Consider the following 20,226-nt stretch of genomic DNA (forward strand, 5'->3'; position numbering starts at 1 on the left):
GTCGCTCGTCACTGCCGCAACCGATGGCCACCACCTCCTCGGACATATACCCTCGCTTATTCCTGCACATTTGGACCTTCCGTTCCCTATATACCACCCGACATGAATCCACAGCCGCTGATGCTCCTGCTCCGAACCTTCGGTACAGCCGCTCGCCCTCACCTCGACGCCATCAGTCTAGTTCGCCCCAATCCCGTCGCTTCTCTTCGCCGCCTATCGCCTCCCGGATCCAGCCGGAAAACTAGGCACTGCAGCTTCTGGAGGAGAAGCTGCGTTGTCAACCCTGCCCTCAAATCCTCTGCTCACGTTACCCACGAACCGAAACCTTCTTCAAGTTGACGTTGATGGTTATCCTGTCACGGCACTCATCGAGACAGGAGCACATCTTTCAATTATGGGTGCTGCCTACCTAAGACGACTGAACAAGCTCCTCACCCCAGCGTCGGCACGCGTCGTCCGCGTTGCGGATGGCGGTACTGTGCCTATCATGGGCATGTGTACGGCACGCGTCAGCATGGCCGGCCGCCACACTCCTGTCCTCTTCACCGTAGTTGCTCATTGCCCCCACGACCTCATTCTGGGCCTCGATTTTCTCTCCGCACATTCTGCCCTTATTGACTGCTCTTCCAGTACCCTTCGCCTTGAGTTGCCGATGCTCGCAGAACCTTCTGACGCACCCCACTGCCGCTTACGTCCCACCGGCTTTCTTCACCTGCAGCCAAAGTCAATAGCCTACATTGAACTGTTGTCTTTCCCACCAGTTCCTGATGGCGAGCACCTCGTCACTCCTCTGCCCGACATTCCAATAAGGTGTGACGTTACAGTGCCTCACAGTATACTTAATATTACTGGGAACAGCACTCGCATGCCTGTCTGTAACTTTGGACGGCAAAGCAAATTCTACCGCAAGGTATTTGCCTTGCCACCGTTGATTGTCTCGGCGACCAATACGTGGCAGCGTTATCGACCGATGGTTCTTGCAAGCTTAACAGGCCCCTCGCGCCAGCCTCGAATGCCGATTCCAATATAAAGAAAATGGTTGCGACGGACCTGTCCTCGGCGCAGGCTGAAGAGCTTTGCCAAGTATTATCGTCCTACCGAGATATTTTCGACACCGACAATCGCCCTTTAGGCCAGACGCTCGCGGTCAAGCATCGGATTCTTACTGGCGATGCTACGCCTATTCACCGACGACCGTACCGAGTTTCTGCGTCGGAACGCCGAGTAATTCAAAACGAAGTCAACAAAATGCTCGATAAAAACATCATTGAGCCTTCTTCGAGTCCCTGGGCGTCACCTGTGGTGTTGGTTAAGAAGAAGGACCGCACGTGGCGCTTCCGTGTAGACTACCATCATCTGAAGAACATTACTAAGAAGGACGTCTACCCGCTCCCACGTATAGACGACGCCCTTGACTGCCAGCACGGTTCCAGCTATTTCTCCTCTATTGATCTTCGTTCGGGATACTGGCAGATTGCTGTTGACGATATGGACTGAGAAAAAACCGCGTTCATCACACCTGATGGCCTATACCAATTTAAGGTAATGCCGTTTGGATTATGCAACGCCCCTGCCACCTTCGAGTGTATGATAGACTCCTTGCTCCAAGATTTCAAATGGTCCACATGCCTTGCTACCTCGACAACATCATCGTCTTCTCGCCAACGTTCGACAGTCACCTTGAACGTTTCACAACTATACTTGATGTATTTCGAAAGCCGAAACTGCAACTTAACTCGTACGAATGTCGTTTTGGCCACCGGCAAATTACTCTTCTGGGCCATCTCGTTGACGCTTCCGGAGTACAGCCTGATCCCGACAAAACTCGCGCTGTCAGAGAGTTTCCGGTTCCGAAGACAGCCGCAGACGTTCGAAGTATTGTAGGGCTATGCTCGTACTTTCGTCGTTTTATTTAAGATTTTGTGGCAATTGCCAGACCCCTCACTAATCTTTTGAAGAAAGGCGTACAATTCTCGTGGGGTACTGCAGAAGCCACCGCCTTCTCTCGTCTCGTTACTCTTCTCTCCTCACCACCCATTCTCGCCCACTTCGACCCTGATGCCCCTACAGAATAGCGTACAGATGCCAGCGGTCATGGCGTAGGTGCCGTCTTAGCCCAGCGTCAGCAAGGCCAGGATCGCATTATTGCTTATGCAAGCCGCCTCCTCACACCACCAGAGCGCAACTGTTCCGTTACGGAACGAGAATGCCTTGCTGTAGTATGGGCGGTTGCGAAGTTCCGTTCTTATCTTTACGGTCGCCATTTTTCCGTAGTCACTGACCATCATGCTCTTTGCTGGCTCTCTTTGCTAAAAGATCCTACAGGCCGGCTTGGTCGTTGGGCTTTGAGGCTACAAGAATTTTCATATTCCGTGGTGTACACGTCTGGCCGCCTGCACGAAGACGCTGACAGCTTGTCGCGTTACCCTGTTGACGACTCTGACTCCTCTAATATTGCCAGTGCTTCTTGCGTATTCTCTGTATCACAGCTGCTTCATTTTGCTGACGGGCAACGCCGTGACGCCTACATCAGAGCACTCATCGACCGTTTTGAGCATTCTCCGGCCGATGCTACTCTACGCCTCTTCGTCCTCCGCGACGGTACTCTGTACCGTGGTAACCTTCATCCGGAGGGCTCTGAGTTCCTCATTGTAATACCTAAACACCTCCGCTCCACCGTTATAGAAGAGCTCCACGACGCATCAACGGCAGGACATCTCGGCGTATCTCGAACCTATTACCGTGTACGTCGCCGTTTTTTCTGGCCGGGTCTTGCCCGTTCCGTACGACGTTACGTCGCCGCTTGTGAAGTTTGCCAACGACGCAAGAAGCCTTCCCAGCTCCCCGCTGGTTACCTGCAGTCGCTCGACATTCCTGCAGAGCCCTTTCATCGTGTCGGCTTAGACTTTCTCGGCCCATTTCCGGAATCTACATTAGGAAACAAGTGGGTTGCAGTCGCGGTGGACTACGCGACCCGCTACGCCATAACCCGTGCTCTTCCGACCAGTTGCGCAACTGATGTTACGGACTTCCTCCTACATGATATTATTTTGATGCATGGTGCTCCGCGTCAATTGCTAACTGACCATGGCCGTACGTTTTTGGCCAAAGTCATCGACGACATCATGCTTGCCTGCTCAATACGGCATAAATTTGCCACCTCCTACCATCCCCAAACGAACGGCCTCACTGAGCGCTTGAACCGCACCCTTACAGACATGCTATCCAAATACATTTCCGACGACCACCGTGACTGGGACCTGGCTCTACCTTACATTACCTTTGCATACAACTCTTTCCGTCTCGAAACTGCTGGCTTTCCCCCGTTTTATCTCTTGCATGACCGCGAACCAACGCTACCACTGGACACTGTGCTTCCGTCCGCCACAGCTTCAACTAGCGATTATGCCCGTGATGCAATCGCCCATGCTGACCACACTCGCCAACTTGCGCGCGCTCGTCTAAACGTGTCTCAAGACAAGCAGAAGCAACGGTACGACCTTCGTCACCGTGATGTCCATTTTGTGCCCGGCAGCCTCGCGTTGCTTTGGTCACCTTCGCGTAAAGTTGGCCTATGTGAAAAACTCCTTTCTTGTTACACAGGTCCATATCGCGTGCTCCGCAAAGTGACCGATGTCACTATGAAATAGTTCTAGCCACTCCCGCTACGTCCTCCGCTGTGACAACCAGTGACATTGTCCACGTCGCCCGACTCAAGCCCTACAACTCTCGACGCGCCTTGGATATTTAACAGCACCGTGACGGTGCTTTTGCCGCCGAGGGGGTAGTGTTACGACATCATCGAGCGATGCTCAAGAAACGAGCCGCCGAGAGAACGACAATGAAGTTGATCGGTGCGCTTGGCGCGAGCGAGTGTCGGCCTGGCTGCCTGGCTCCAGTGTAAATAACCTGTAAATAGCCTCTTCTGTCTGTGTCTCTCCACACGCAACAATATCTATTACAGATGTGCTGCATTTATCGGCTATAGATAAATTTTGGCCTTAAAATTTATGAGGTTCGGCAAGTTTAGAACAGTAAAATAAAGATAACATTAAGATAAGGAATGAAACCGAAACTAGGCTGTCTTCAGAATGAGTTATTGAAGTGGGAGGTAAGGAACCAATGGAGCCAGTAGTAAGGTATCTCAAATAACAAAGGACCTCATAAAGAATTACACAGCATGGAAGTGTAACTCAAAAGGTCAGATAGAATTCGCTGAACTGTGAAAACTGATCCAGAAAAGAAAGGGACATATTCGAAATTATAAGGTGAAGAAAAATGAGGGAGCACGAAAAATATTGCCGCAGCATGAAATCAGAAGAAAATGGACCATAGGACAAGTTGTATGCAGTGAAAGATAAGCAGGTTAATGTAATCAGTAATTTCTATGTTATAATAAAAGCAGCAGAGTTCTTTACTGACCTGTATAGTACCCAGAGCAGCCACTATAGCTTTATTCGAGGTAGTGGTGAACAGGAAGCAGTGCCTCTTCCTATAACGAGCAATGAACTTAGAATGGCTTTGTAAGGCACGTCCTGGGGAAATGCGACAGGAGAAGATGGAATAACAGTCGATTTAATCAACGATGGAGGGGCTATTATGCTTCAACAGCTTGCGGCCCTTTATATTTGATGCCTCGCGACTTCAAGTCCACCAGAGAGCTGGAAAAATGAAAAACTAACTAATCTATAAGAAGGGAAACGTTAAAGAATTAAAGAATTATAGGCTGATTGCCGTGTTTTCAGTATTGTATAAAATGTCCACCAATATAATTTTCTGTATAATCAGGGCAACGTATTCAGTCGACCAAGAGAACAGGCTGGCTTCAGGAAGTGATATTTTACAATGGATCATATCCATGTCATCAATCAGATAATTGAGAAATCTGCAGTATATAACCAAGCTCTCTAAATGGTTTTTATAGATGATGAAAGTGAATTTGATTCAGTAGAAGTACCAACCGTCATGAAGGCATTGCGCAAACAATGATTACAGGATGCGTGCGTGAATATCTCGGGAAAAAATCTACAAATATTCCACAGCTAATTTGGTTCTCCGCGAGAAAAGCAGAGAATTACCTACTGAGAAAGTGGCCAGGCAAAGAGACACAATCTCTCCAATGCTACTCACTGTATGATTGGATGAAGTATTCAAGCTATTAGACTGGGAAGGCTTAGGAGTGAGGACCAACGGCGAATATCACAGCAACTTCCGGTTTGCAAATGACGTTGTCCTGTTCAGCAATAATGGAGATGAACTGCAACAAAAATTAATAACCTTAACCGAGCAAGTACATGAGAGGGGTTGAATATTAATATGCAGATGACAAAGGTAACGTGCGTTCAATAGCCTGGAAAAGAAACAAGAATTCATGATCACCAGTGATCCGCTAGAGGCTGTACAGGAGTACGTTTATCTAGGTAAATTAATCACAGGCGACTCTGACCATGACAAGCAAAGTTAAGGACGAGTAAAAATAGGTTGGAGTGCATACTGTAGTCCTTGGCAAATCCTGACTTTGACGCTACCAATTTCGTTGAAATTAAAAGCGTACCATCACTGCATTCTACCGGCGCTAACATACGGGGCGGCAACTTCGAGGTTAACAAAGATGCTCGAGAACAAGTTAAGCACCACGCAAAGAGCGATGAAACGAAAATAGTTAGGCGTAACGTCAATAGATAGGCAGAGAGCGGTATGGATCAAAGAGCAAACAGGGATAGCCGATATTCTAGTTGGCAGTAAGAGGGAAAAAAAACCGGTGCTGCGTAGGTCATGTAATGCGTACGTAGGCTAGATAACCGGTGGACCATTGGTGTTACAGAATGGGTGCCAGTTAAGGGAAAGTAAGCGCAGTCGAGGACGATAGAATATTAGGTGGGGCTATGAAATGAGGAAATTTGCAGGTGCAAGTTGGGATCAGCTAGCGCAAGACATGGGTAGTTGGAGATCGTTGGGAGAGGCCTTCGTCCAGCAGTGGACATAAAAATAGGCTGCAGCTGATGATGATAACATTTATTATTTTTATTTTATTTTTATTTATTTCGCAGCAGTGCCAATCCCGATGGGGATTATTACAGGAGTGGGCACATGGTCACCAAAGAAGTACAATAAGAGCAAAATAACACTGAACAAACAAGGAGTTAGCATAGAAATACATGGACACTTAAATTCATTGAGTAACACATTGGTATTCACACAATTGCTCTTGCAAAAAAAAAAAACTAAGTTGTGATCGCGACTGTTTCTTCTAAATGATTTGTAAATGTTTCTAATGTGGGCTGGGCAGTAATATCAGGGTTTTTGCAGTTCCACTCTCGCACAGCTCGTGGAAAGAATGAAGTGTTGTTGTTACAAAGAAATTCTAGCGTGAAAGCGTGCTTATGCCGAGTCGGTCTGGTGTGTTTATACTTTACAAACGCGGCGGGATCCAACTTCAGCGCACTGTGTAAAACTAAGTACAGGAACTTTAATCGTTGAACCTTAGCTCTAATTTCGAGGGTAGCGAGGCCTGCGCGAGAAAGAAGTTCGGTTGGTGAGTCTGTGCGTTTAAAACGATTATAGGTAAATCGGGCAGCTTTTCTTTTTATGCGTTCCAGCGTATGAATGTGGTTTTTGGAATGTGGAAACCATACTATGTTGGCATATTCGAGTGCCGGTCTGATAAGGCTGACGTAAGCAAGCTGCTTTGTCTGGCTGGTGGAATGCGATAAGGTGCATTTGAGGTAGAACAGTTTGTTCAGGGCTTTTTGAGCTACGTACTGTATGTGCGCATTCCAGCCGAGGTCGGATGAGATGATTACGCCTAAGTATTTATACTGGGTGACGCTTTGGAGAACATTGCCGTTGAAACCGTACAGGAACTGCAGACTTGATTTTTTGTTTGTGACCCACATGCAGACAGTTTTGTCCGAATTTATCACCATTTGCCAGTCTGAACACCACCGCACTAACTATTTTGGGAATTGTTCAGTTCAGTTATAGGCAAACTGCGAAACTTGCGCGCGAGCTTCGTTGTTTGTCATATCAGGAATCGGGGTAAGGGTTTAATGCCCTTCCAAGTGGATTACCTGAAGCCCTGCATATCTGTGAAAATACTTACATCATTATAAGAGACATCGACTGCTTCGTAGTGAGGGTAATTTAAAAAAAAGTGTGGGATTATACGTGTTAAAACCAGTTTCTGATTATGAGGCACGCCGTAGTGGAGGACTCCGGAGATTTCGACCACCTGTGGTTCTTTAACGTGCACCTAAATCTAAGTAAACGGGTGTTATCGCATTTCGCCCCCCATCGAAATGCGGCCGCCGTGGCCGGGATTCGATACCGCGACCTCGTACTCAGCAGCCCAACACCATAGCCACTGAGCAACCACGGCGGGTTGAGGGTAATTGCTGCGTTCTCCACTCTTCTGTCATCTGAGGTGTCACAGGAAAATTGCCACATACATATATATTTGGTTCCCGTAAAATGTTCCGAACTAATGTTCACAGCGGCGACGCAGACAAGAGTTATTCCATACTCTGCAGTGAAGTGTAATATAACATAGCGTTCGAAAGAAAAACGACAGCCGCCTTTTACGCTCGCTATGCTTCATTGATTCACTTCACTGAAATGAAATTGGCAATGCAAACTTCACACCAGCCTCTGCGTTCTCGGAATCGTCGCCACCTCATTCTGCAGGCGTATCACGTGCTGCGAACGATCGCCGGTTCGTCGGAGTGATTTTGATTCGAGTGAGCTGGGCCGTCAGACCAAGTGAAAAAGGTACCAACCAGATTGCGATGCCTTGTGGATGCTGGCCTATACTCATTGAAGCGAGGCAAAACGAACTGCTTTCCATGCCAGTATCAGGAGAACTAAGACGGTCTCCACGTATGGGTATGTCTAGAAAAGGAAAACACCGCAGTCATTTATTTGCACAAGGGAAACCAAACATTTAGAAGAGACAGAAGGCTAAAAAACAGCGACCTGACATTTTGCCTGCCTTCATTGCCAAAGCTGCACATCAGGCACCTACTCACAGGCACACCACATTCTTGTCAAGCTGAGATGTCAATTCAGTGTAGTGTAGGACCTCCGTTGTTGAACCACTCGAGTAGTTAGAACGTGGATGAATGATTACGCTAGTTTCGATTCTTCCTGTCATTGTTATATGAATCTCCTGCTATAGGCAGGCTTCACTGCAGTTTTATCTGCGGGTGCATATATTTCTGGGGCCGCTGAAGGTCGGGACCCACACGAAGGTAAAGGAGTTCTTGCAATTAAATTGCTCCTACCAGATGGAATTGCTGCCATGCAGAAGCATTGCTTTGATTTGCAGGAAACACATGATGGAAACGGTGAACTCGGGGCCATTGCTCGAGCAAGGTGCCACCATACTCCCATAAGCCTTCTGTTTCAGGTACGGCTATATTTTGATGGCTTTTGGACCAAAATTGTATTTCATGTCTCTTAAGTATTACTGCCTCTTTCTATTGGCCAGATACATTTATGTTACTTCCGACATATTTAAGCGCTCAAGTTCTGTTCTCTATGAACGAGGAAGCACTGCATTTTAATGTGACAGTAGTTCCTCAAAGCAAAGTTTGCTCTGTTAGTCCGTCTCTCCCACTTCGGTTGCACTGTAGTCGACGTCGGGTCAATGCTTCATTGCTTCATTAAAGAGAGACGCCACTCTGCACACCACAAGTAGCAAGCATCGAAACGATGTTCAGTTGAGATCCGAACGTGTTTACCAGAACTACACCGTGCAACACTCCTGCTGAACAGTTTATGTGATATTTTTGTGCCCCACTCAGAATAAGAGCTATGATTTTTGTGCATGTCTATAGAACAAGCAATAATGCAGTGGTCGAAGGCGACGTTTCGTGCATTGAACAGTAAGTCCCTTAGGAGAAGATAACTGTTGACCTTGGGGCTGCCGCACTAAATGATATAAAAGATGGAGAAGTCAAAACTACGGTCTGTCTTTTTTCTTTGAAGTGATGCAAGAAGACAATACAAACTACTTCCGAAAGTACAAATAACATTAAGCTTCGACTTTAATTTCAAATTTAGTAAAGCATTTCCTTTGCACGAAAACAGAAGAACGCTACGAAAAGCATAAAAAGCTGCGAAACTGCAACTCGACTAGGTGGTTGCCCGTTTACTTGGCAGAAACAGGAGCAAAGAGGCTCTATACTTAAGCTTCCTGAGTGGATGTGGCTCTCCAAAAGTGAAGCCTATCGCCGCGAACTTGCTAGAGGCAAGAAGGCCGAACCACCGTAGCGGTCATTGCGGACCACACAGTATGCTCATAGTGTTCATTGGGTGTGCGCTGTTGCGACACTGCTTAACTTATTTTGAGATTCTTTCCGAAGGCAGTGCAACAGATACCTCAGTAAGGTCATAGCTGCACCATTCGCATAAAGATGGCGCCGGGTGCAACATTTTGCTTCTAACATAAGCTTGCGGTCGTCTGCTCAGAACTGTCGTAGGTCATGCGTACGTTTGCTTCAACTGGCAAGGGTTGGGAAGGTGCTCGGAAGATATGCGTATGTCAATATTGAATGCTCGTTTGAAGTAATAGTTCTGCGGAAACTCGCAAGGTGGGGAGAAGTAATTAATAAAGGGAAAATCAGACACCCATCCGTTCGTAGCAATTGCTACAAAGGAAACCCATACGGGTTTCTAGAAAGAAAAGCGTCACAACTGAAGAAAAATTCGTCCTGGGGTGCTATGCAGGATGCGCCGAGTTTCTCGTTCACCCGAGTTTTACCCGAGTTTGCTCGACGGCAGTCAGTGAACGGAGATAGCGCGGAACGCGCCGAAGGTGCAGGCAAAAAAATATGTAGACAAAAAGCCGCGTATGACAACATGAGCGCACCCTGCGCGGCACGCTGCTTCCACGTTTCAAGCGCAGAAGGCTGCACGACGAAACGCGCCAGCGCCACGTATTGTTATCAACGGATTATCGCAACTTAGCGAAACCGTGACTGTCCCGCTGTCTGTCTGCACACTTGCCGTGAGCCGCTTGCCACGCCTTTCCCGGGCGCGTCAAGGGCGTGCCTTTTCTTTCGGGCGCTATCTTTCGTTCCTTCATCGAATGCGAACAGGGTACATGCGGCGCATTCTTGCACCTACACTTTCACTCAAACGAATACGTTAAAGTACAACAAATAAAATAATGAACATTTTTATTTCTCTAAGTATCTGTGTTTTGTTTTCAACGCTAGAAATTTGTGATGACAAACGGAGATCGAGCAAATTATTAAATTTTGTACTTCTTGCCGCGAGTGGCGACAGTGAGGCGAAAGCTTAGAAGCGGTACATTGAAGCGGGTCGCGCGCACGAGGGCGTTCATACGGTGATAAGTCGCCTAGGGGCGCTGCAGAGCTATTCTCAATAATGTCGGTCATGATCCATGGAGGGTCATGGCCACTCTTTCTCTATTAGGGGAATAAAAACGCAGCGCCGCGGTACGGCTGTTCATCGCAGGCGGTTCACTAAGCCATTAAGGCTCCCGGTTTACCAGCTAAAAACGACACAACGGCTGTCGTTGCGAAATGGCGGTATGTTATTGTAGAGTGCGTAGTGACGCAGTTCAGTGAAAATGTACCACTTTATCTTTTTGCGCGAAGCCTCTGCGATACATTGCGAAAAGTGCGTGCTTCCCCAGCGACACAATTCATCGCTTGCCCAGTGAAGGTGCCTCTGAGCGCATGTACGCAGTATATGAGTGTGTTGTGCAGTCGAAGGTGCTTGCAGATTACCTCTGCTGGAGCCAGCAGCGATCGCAGATGGATATCGTAACGACACCGTAGCACTCGCATTTTGGCAGGTGAGGGCTCTTGTGTGCAGTTATGAAATCAGATTTCGAACGGAGAGAGGTGTTGGAACTGTTGAGTGCGCAGTGCTTGTGATGAAGAAATGCCATTGCACTGGGTCTAGAAGAGCGAGCGATTCTCAGACGCTGATCGTGTTTACAACGCTGTGGCTCCGTTTCATCACCGATGACAGAGCAGCCATCTCAGACGACTGCTGCAATACGCACTCCTCAGCACCGTCGTCCCCCTCGCCGCATCGACGCCTTGTAAGCACAGTGACGTGCCGATAATTATTTACTGTGCGCTACGCGCCACAATGCAGGCCATGAAACCGTGTTGTGCGGCCATCTCAGCCCGAGAAGATGTATAAGCCAGCGACAGTCAACGCCTTGTTTTCGATAGTGGTGCTCAGTACATCACCGATGACAGTGCGTTGTGCGCGTTTTATGTCGGCGGTCAAGATTGTTGATGCCTCTCAGCTCGACACCGCGTCGCTGTTGCCGGGAGATAAGTTGGGCGTGGCCCAACTGTAGTGGGTGCGCGCACAAGAGTTACATGCCTCGCGCGGGGCGTGACCTCTGGTTTTGATTGACAGGCGAACTCGTGCTAAACTCGTACATCGCGAAACCCCCTCGGAGTTCAACTCGGGAACATGGCGGCGGCAGCAGCAGCCTGTTTCATTGCATCCAGCGGCAGCAAGCGTCAGTATGAGCGTCTGGACCCGTTCACCTACATGACCGACGGGTAGTTTCAGCGTCATTTTCGCCTGTCGAAGACATCAGTGCGCTGGCTGTGCGACGAGCTAGGCGAAGACTCTCGTCTGCGGAGACAGCGTGGCAGGCTTCATTCGCTCACCGTCGTAGAGCAAGTCATCTGTGCGCTCCGTTTCTACGAGACTGGGAGTTTTCAGAGAAGCGTCGGCGCCGAGCGTTACGTTGGACGCCATCAAACTACTGTTAGCCACTGTGTAAGAGATGTGTCTGACGCGCTTATCGATGCGGTAGTGCGTAAGCGGTGGCTAGCTTTCCAGAATACTGCGGCTGAGCGGGCATATATAAAAGAATGCTTCCTACTTCGTGGGAACATTACGAACGTAGTCGGGTGTGTCGATGGAACGTACGTAGGAATTAAGGCGCCTTCAATGTCAGCGTTACTGTGGTTAACATTGAAGCAATGTTTAGACACGCCATATTGCCAAATTCGTCACTTCTGTGTAGCCGACTTAAATTTTGTGTTAGCGACATCTCACATGCGGCTGCTAATGATACTGACTTTTTCGCTGGTTGATGACTTTTTGCCGATTGTTCTACTTGTCTGTCAGGGTGCCTTCCAAATGGCTCACTTTCTTGGGAAAGAGGTTAATTAAGTATAAATAGATAAATGGATATCACAAATTGTGTGAAGTAACCTATGAATCCTAATCTCGTAAAGAACTTGGGGTTCTTCATTGGTGAAGTTACTTAGTATGCACAATGCTGAATTTTGGTCATGCGTAATCTATCGACCGCACTATGAAACAGCGAGGCATTGCACAATTTGTTCCAGCGCGAGATGTGGATGTTGCGCCAAGCCGGTTGTGCCTATGCATTTGTGGCGAAATGAAAATGCATTGAGAATCTTAGTGGCTTGCATGAAGAAAATACGTCAGATTGTTTGCTCTGTTCACCGTCGATGCATGTGCCAGAGGTTCAGTGTATGTTCTTATTTTGGAGGGGCGGCGTTATTCTGGATGGATAAATTGTATATTTTCGTCTCATAATGGGGCTCTAACTCTTAAGCAGTAGAATAATGCACATCCAATGCTCTGCAGAACTCTCTGTACATGATGTCATGAACCACCAAGGCAAAATTACACATCGGGAGAAATGTGGTGCAGATGCCAATGAAAAATGCGTCTTTAACCCACCATGATAAAAATAAGATTGCAGAGCAAATAGACCATTTGTGCAGCTTTAGAGCAATGATTGCACAAAACGTTATATGCTCAAACGAGTAAACACTTGCTGCAATGCCAAAGTAGGCTGAGCGACATGCAGCGTATATTGGCATTGAACATGTCTCGTAACCATTATTTTTATTGTAAGCCCTCGCTGTCACACCTTTCCCTCCGGCACTCCCTTTACTTAAACGTACACTGTATTTCCTTTGGTGTCAGGAATCAAAGGGGCAAGCATTAACCAGCCTTGCAGCAGCAAGACTGGTTAATGCTTGCCCCTTTGATTCCTGTGAGTTTAATGGTAAAGAATATGGCACGTGCATACATAAACCTGTGCTGCAAAATTTAACATTTGTGATTTACATTTGTGATTTTTTGGAGAGCTAATTTGTGTTGGGAAATTTCAAATATGTGCACCATTGTGGCCTAATAACTAGAGCATTGGTGATGTTGAAGACTGGGTGTATTGGTATAGTAGCTTGAAGCTTAATTGCACAACAATTCGATGGGACATAAAGAAGAGAAATACACACAGCAGAATGCTTTGCTGTGTGTGTTACTCTTCTTTTTGTGCCGTTGAATTGTTGTGTGATCCAACTTCAAATAGCGCATTGGGCTTCCTTGGTGCAGGACCGAGGAAGTGTGAGCTATTCGACAACATGCCAGTGCGTTGCCACACAATTATGGAAGTCGGAAGGTTTGCAAACAAAGCTTTGCTTTCAAATCCACCTGCTCATGTTATACAAGCACTGATTGAAAGAACCATCATACAAAATAATGGTGAAATCAATGGCCTGTGAAAAGTGTAATTTGTATATAGACACTGTTGACATAATAGGTGCCATACTGGCCTCAAAATTGTACTGGACAGAGCAGTTTGTTTCCTATGTGAAGCACAACCTCCCATTACATGCTGTGCAGACAACCAAGCTCAGTTTGTTTTGACGTGCTACACAACATTCACTGTAATCTGTTTTTGATTCTAAAGAAGTGCCAAACACCACCTCTTTTTCAAGGACGTCATGGGAATATTTGGCGAGACCTTTTGCAGCCCCTCATAATGGAACTGTGGCCAGCCAGCTTTGCTTGGATGCCTTTATAGATTTCTGCTCCTGATCATTGTGTGCTATCAAGTTGCAGAAGTCTATGCAACTGGTGCAAGGCATTACGTGTTTCTATAGTCGGATACAACTTTAGGAGGCTGCGGAATCTGCACTTTAAGGCAGGTGAACACAAGCCTGCACCGATGGGCACGCACTCTAGACTGACATCGTGCCGCCAGACAGACTAATACCTGCTCGTTGGAGAGGGACTATTTCTTTAGACGTGGAGGCAATCGGCTGGTGCGTTTTGGTCATCTGGGCGGGGCCCCTCCTGTCTTCTGAAGTTTTTTCCCACTGTAAAGGATGCTGCTTTTTATACATCACAAAAGGACAAAGTGTACAATTATTTGGCCTATGAAATGGATACATCAGAAGTGTGCTATGCAAGGGCTTAAGATGTGTGAAATATAGTACATGCAATTATAAGACAATGTTAAAGAATGTGTGGTATCGAACATGCATGTAATGGCACATTTGAATCGGGGTGTGTTGCAGTCATATGCACAGTCTATAGGTGATAGCATTATTAGGCTCCTGCTGTTTCCTGTCTTCATTGTGAATTACACACACCGTTCATCTTGTGGCTAATCAACATGCACTGTATTCTTGCACATAGAAAGAACAAACAGCACAATGACGTCTATGCTGCATTAGTGTATTTCTCATTTACATGGTCCAAGAGTGGCACAGATTGTCTTATGTTTTTGCCTATTTTGAAGGGGCACCAATGCATGTTAGAAGTCTCCTAATATGCACATCACAATGTTTACTGCAATAATTTTATTCATGTTCTTGAATAATAAACAAAATATTAAACTGAAAGCTCCTTTATAAGGTGCCTTCTGTGGGCTCGACAGGAGAGCAGTGAGGGCACCGATACTACTCTTGCAGAGCAGCCCTCTGGACCTCTGGCACACTCTCAACAGCACGTGCCTGGTGCTCGCCTACTGCCACCAGGCGGTTGAGTGCCTCCAGCAGCAGAATGTTTTGCTGCAAAAAAGTGTATTAGAATGAATCAGCCGCATACAAACCATTATTTACAAAGAAAAATGCTCGTTGCACTATTAGTACTAAGTTCCCTTAACTGCGGACACCTCTAGTGTAGTATGCATAATAAAACAATGCGTTGGGACAACGTTGCTTTATTTTTCATAACTGGGGTTTTCTTTTTCAGAGCCAATTGTCATGTTGATTAGTGTGCCAGCAGCTAAGGTGGCCCTGCACCTTCACGAGTCTCTACTGTCAGCACCACAAACCCATTTTTGCTCGCTGCAAAACAAATGCCTCACCCTACAATCCCGTCTTATGCAAGCTGATTGCATCCTATGCCTACAAACATCATATTTTTGTCCCATTACGCAATTTTCTACTACCCTCGGCTGTAGTTCTCTCTCCTTGACATCCATTCTGTCACGCTTATGTAATCACCTGTTATGAATTGGCAACAAGTGATCGATTACGTGCATGGCCTACCTGCTGATTCCTTTTTTTTTTCTTAATCTCAACTAGCATATCAGTTGCCATGGTTTACTACACCACTGTCTTCCTGCCTTAATGCTATCTCCAACAATTTTTGTTACTTCGCTTTCTGCACAGTCATTGACATCTCAAGTTTCTTTGTTGACCTCCAGGTTTATGTCCCATATTGCATAACCGGTAGAATGCAATGATTCTAAACTTTTTTCAAGGATAACGGTAACGTGGCGATCACGATTCGGTAATGCCTTCCATGTGCTGTTCAACCCGTGAAAATTTTGTATAAGTTACCTGCTTTATATCAGTACCTGCTATTGATATTTCACCTGGATAAAGGTACTCTTCCATAAATTTTGCGGGCTTAATGTCACTCATGAATTTCTGTTATCCCACCAAGTTAGTGAGGGTTACCTTCATCTTTTCCATATTTTCGCGGGCCCACTTGCATGTAGAAGCACGAACACTCATTGGTTTTCACTGCCTTATTTAAACTGCTGGACATTCAGTTCGTTACTACGAAAGCGACTTAATCCGTGCACTCTTATTATGCTAAATATCAAACAGGAGAAATATACTTATCTGCAGTTTGTCGCTGTCTCCTTCACTGTGTTGGTAGCGAGATCCATCGTCGGTACCACCTCCTTGTCGCATCGTAGCTATATAAGATGTAATGTAACACTATGTAATGTTCGTGACGCTCGCAGAAGCAGCACCGGACAAGTTGTTTCTTCAGCACTTCGCCGTGAACAGTAGGTGCGCGTTGCGATCTGTAAAATCGCCGAAGCTATTGGCAGTCTTTCGGGGTGCACGGAAAGATTGCTCACTGAGGAACAGAACTATCCAAGAAATAGTGGTCATCGTCGAGCCTGATCACTACGTCGCGCACTGCAAGCTCGTTGTACGAGTTTGTTTACACTGGGCGCCTCCGATGCTTAGCCGCCATGCTCGCCCGGTGAATGGATGTGATGACGCCACCACAGCGTTCCCTCGTGGTATAATGCGAAGCGTACTAAATTACAAATTAGTCTAATGCACATTCAGTGTACATGTTGTAAGCTTTAAAATGCTCCTAAACCACGTTAAACTAACTAATAATATTGTACTAAATGCGTTTGTTTTATAACTCGCTTGTGCATGTAATGCACTCGGTGGAACGACAAACAAGTGAAAGAAGGCACGACCATGCACCGACGGTATGATCACGTGAGCCCCAGTTAGTCGACCGCCCAGAAGGCAACGCCCAAGGAATGATAGCCAGCCAGAGTGAATCTAGATAAACCAATGAAACTGGAGGCTTGTCGAAAGATAAACTGTGTCTCGGTACCATTCGTGCTTTCATCTTGGGGTGTCGCCAGAGCTCGTGAAGATCCCGAGTTTCGCCAAAGTCGGCGCATCCTGCATAGCACCCCTGGTCCGGTACTCGAATCCGGGATTACCGCCTTTCCGGGGCAGCCGCTATGCCATCCAGGCTAACCAGGCGGCTAGCAGACGGCAGAGCGAAGTCGAATTTGTCAGCAACTCGAAGCAAAGGCAAGAGTTTGACGTAATAGTTTTGCGGAAGCCCGCAAGGTGGAGAGAAGTAATTAATAAAGTTCTGCAACTGCGAGGCTTTTCCTTCGGGGAGTCCGTATGGGTTTCCTTTCTTTCCAGCAATTGCTACGAACGGGTGTATGTCTGATTTTTCCTTTTATAAATATTCGTTTACGCCTTATTCGTTTACGCCTTATTTACTCGTCGGCACTGCGTGCGGTTTTTATGTAGCGCATGTATGGGTTGCATCTTAGAAGGAAAGGATGGAATTTCGCCGTTGGCTTCCAGCAGTCTCGGGTTGGCATCGAGTACATGCGCGCGATGTGCTTGTACGACGACATACTCTGCTTGGTTTGTACCACGCACGTTCCGCGCAGCGACTGTGTTTCGATAGGGGAAACCAGAGAGACAAACGCGTACACAAGAAAACACGTGGACAGAACGGGCGCCGGACTTACAAGTGAAGACGTTCAGTGCCTGTTTTGACCCCTTCTCTTGCGTACGCGTATTTATCTTTCGTAGGTTTCCTGTTCAGTTATTTACGCCACTAGCCCAGCAAGAAATTCGGTTGCAAAAGCGGGGCTTGAGTTCAACACAAGAGCATGAGCCTTTTTACAAGAATGTTGCGGAGTGCTACCTAAGGCTTTGGGTACACCACATCACTGAGAATGCTAAACGAGCCAATTGCGGAGAAAAAGCCTTATCACTGCCTTCAAGATTGCAATATGTAAAATTTAAATAATGTACAGCCTGAGTTACAAACTTATCTCGTATAGTGAACCATTATGCATTATAAACGTTCGGATGTCAATTAAAAATCTTTTCAGCTGTTCCTATGGCTTTGTAGCATTTCTGACCTATGTTTCAGTTGTATCGTTTACCGTAAGTTCTAGACGGGATGGATGAATGCGATCAATTCTTGACATCAATTCGACAAACCCTATCAAGTTGTTCAGGATGCTAAACAGATAGCCTGCGGCGCCTTCCGTAAGTCGGCATGGTAATGTTGTGTACTAAAATGGAGAGTAATTACCCTATCTGCACGTAAATAACGCGATCACGAATAGAACGCGAGGAGGACTTTCGGTCTCTCAGAAAAAAAAATTAAATACAAAAACTACGATACTGACGGGAATTACTATAAAAACAGATAACGCAAAAAAAAAAACGGATGCCCGCAGCGTTTTATTCATCGTTACTTCTCACTCTAGCCGCAAAATAAAGTAAAAGAGCGAGTGCTGACGTATTTATCCTGTCGGTGAGAACGGCGTCATGGTCCATAACATGCTCGAAGGTTACTGGACAAACATCACTAACATCACTTCAGAAATGAATGCGCGCGACACAATTGAACACGGCAGAGCATTAGTCTGATTTCGCGGTGATGCAACACGCGGCTTCGCACAGCAGCGCATATATCGTTTCTTTCACGTCAATTAGTGGGTAAACAGGAATGTTCATTGCGCACACACACCACACAAACTTAGTTTGTATGGAGAGACCGTTTGTGAGTTAACCAAGCGAGCAAGTGCTATTGGCGAAGCGTCCAGCCGACAGCATTCCTCAAGGCCTGGGGCAATAAATCGACGCAGGAATACTTCTTTATTGACAACAGCGACACGCAAGTGCGGTCCCATATACTTTCTAAAGGGGCCCCCTTTTTATTTTTCACCGCGGCAGCCTGTGGTGGAGCCGCGTTCTTTTTCCTCTACACTCACTCTCGTAGGCAGTGGCTGGGACAGTCACTCCAGAAGTTTTATATAATCTCCTTGAACAGGAGACACATAAAATACATTTGAGCGACAAAGATATCTTTCTTGTGCATTTCAAATTGACGCATAAAAAAAAGCTCTCTCCCACATTAACAAAGGAGGTCTTACTTTTATGGTCACTTCAGAGCCGACAGGGGTAAGAAAAGCGCCAAATAATCAGTAAAATAAAATAAAACGACCAGAATTGTGCCGCCGTAAAATTTGGCTCAACCGTCTTCCCGTAAATAATACCGTATACGCTGTTACCCCAATTTATTGCGTGTCCCCTGGCCCTTGCTAGAAATCTGAATTGAATTCTGGGTTGTCGCGTGCCAGAACCACGATTTGATTATGAGGCCCGCCGTAGCGCGGGACTCCGGATTGATTTCTACCATCTGTAACGAGCTCCCAGTGCGCGGGTCATGGTCGTCTTTCGCATTTTGCCGCCATCGAAATGCGGCCGCCGCAGCCGGGATTCGCGACGTCGTGCCTAAGAGCGCAACACCATAGCCGCCAAACGGCGGGTGTTGCTAGAAATTTCTCGAGTGAAAAAAAAGGAAAGAATATCCTCGCGCAATTTTATAAGAGACACCCGAGGCGCTCACGATCTCGCCGTCGACGATGTCGTAGAAGCGCTCGACGAGGTAGATGGCCGTGGTGCGCCCCGAGCCCGCGGTGCCGACAATGGCGACCCGTTGGCCAGGCTCCACCGAGAAGGTGACGCGGTCCAGCACCTTGACATCTTGCTCGCCCGCGTACGAGAAGCTCACCTCGTTCAGCGTCAGGAAGCCGCGCACCATGTCCTGCGGGAACCAGTCACGCCTGCTGCAGCGGGGCTCGTCCTCGAAGCAATTTGCCTTCTCCACACCGCGCTTGCATGCGAGCTATCATTTCGTGGATGTTGACGCTGTGAAGCAAAGCTAGCGTTAAGAGAGAGGGCCAGTATGGAGAGCCTGGGAACAACTTTCGCCACTCTAGGTCCCTTAGTGCGTGGGAGGCGAGCGTTCCGCCCCCGGTCACATGCTGCCGCCACGGACGGTATAATTGAACCATCGACCGTGTGGCTGAACGCAAGGGAAAACGACTTGGGGCTTTTTCAAGTCACTGCAACTTAGAACCTCTTTAATTTTTCGCATGCACAGTTTATTTATTTATTTATTTAGTATATACTGCAGACCACATTGTGGTCCTTGCAGGACGGGCATACATTGAGTACAAGCCATACAAGATACGTTCGTATACATTCATAAAATATATAGACTTTACAATGATATATTGCTCACAGAAGCATTTAGTGAAAAATGATCAAAACACGATACGCAAATCAATTAACGGTGCAAACAGAACGATGTACAAAGAGGCAAGGGAATTGCACATCAAAGGCAAGGGAGTTTGAGAGCAGAGGACCTGCCCCGCTCATTCAACAGGAAGAACACATTCTATGCATAGAATAAAAGAGAATAAAAACCTACATAAAACACAGTAACGTGTTGTAAGGGGCGGGCAGCGAATTCCATTCAGAAATATTCCGGGGAAAGAAGGAGAACTTATAGCTGTCTGTCCTAGAATAGATAGGTGTCAGTGTATCCGGACGATGGTGTCGTGTATACCTAGTGGAGAGA

At 46.9% G+C, this 20,226-nt stretch overlaps 1 protein-coding gene across 1 annotated transcript in view; it reads right to left on the reverse strand.

Moving 5' to 3' along the window:
* Window positions 1-20,226, reverse strand: part of LOC142570743 (phosphatidylcholine translocator ABCB4-like) — a 90,319-nt gene that overhangs the window by 13,814 nt on the left and 56,279 nt on the right. Inside the window, exon 5 of the mRNA XM_075679085.1 lies at window positions 19,210-19,488. Coding sequence (XP_075535200.1) covers window positions 19,210-19,488 — 279 coding nt within the window. The remainder of the gene's footprint in view (window positions 1-19,209; window positions 19,489-20,226) is intronic.

This window comes from Dermacentor variabilis, chromosome 2, assembly GCF_050947875.1.
Source record: "Dermacentor variabilis isolate Ectoservices chromosome 2, ASM5094787v1, whole genome shotgun sequence".
Lineage (NCBI taxonomy): Eukaryota > Metazoa > Arthropoda > Arachnida > Ixodida > Ixodidae > Dermacentor > Dermacentor variabilis.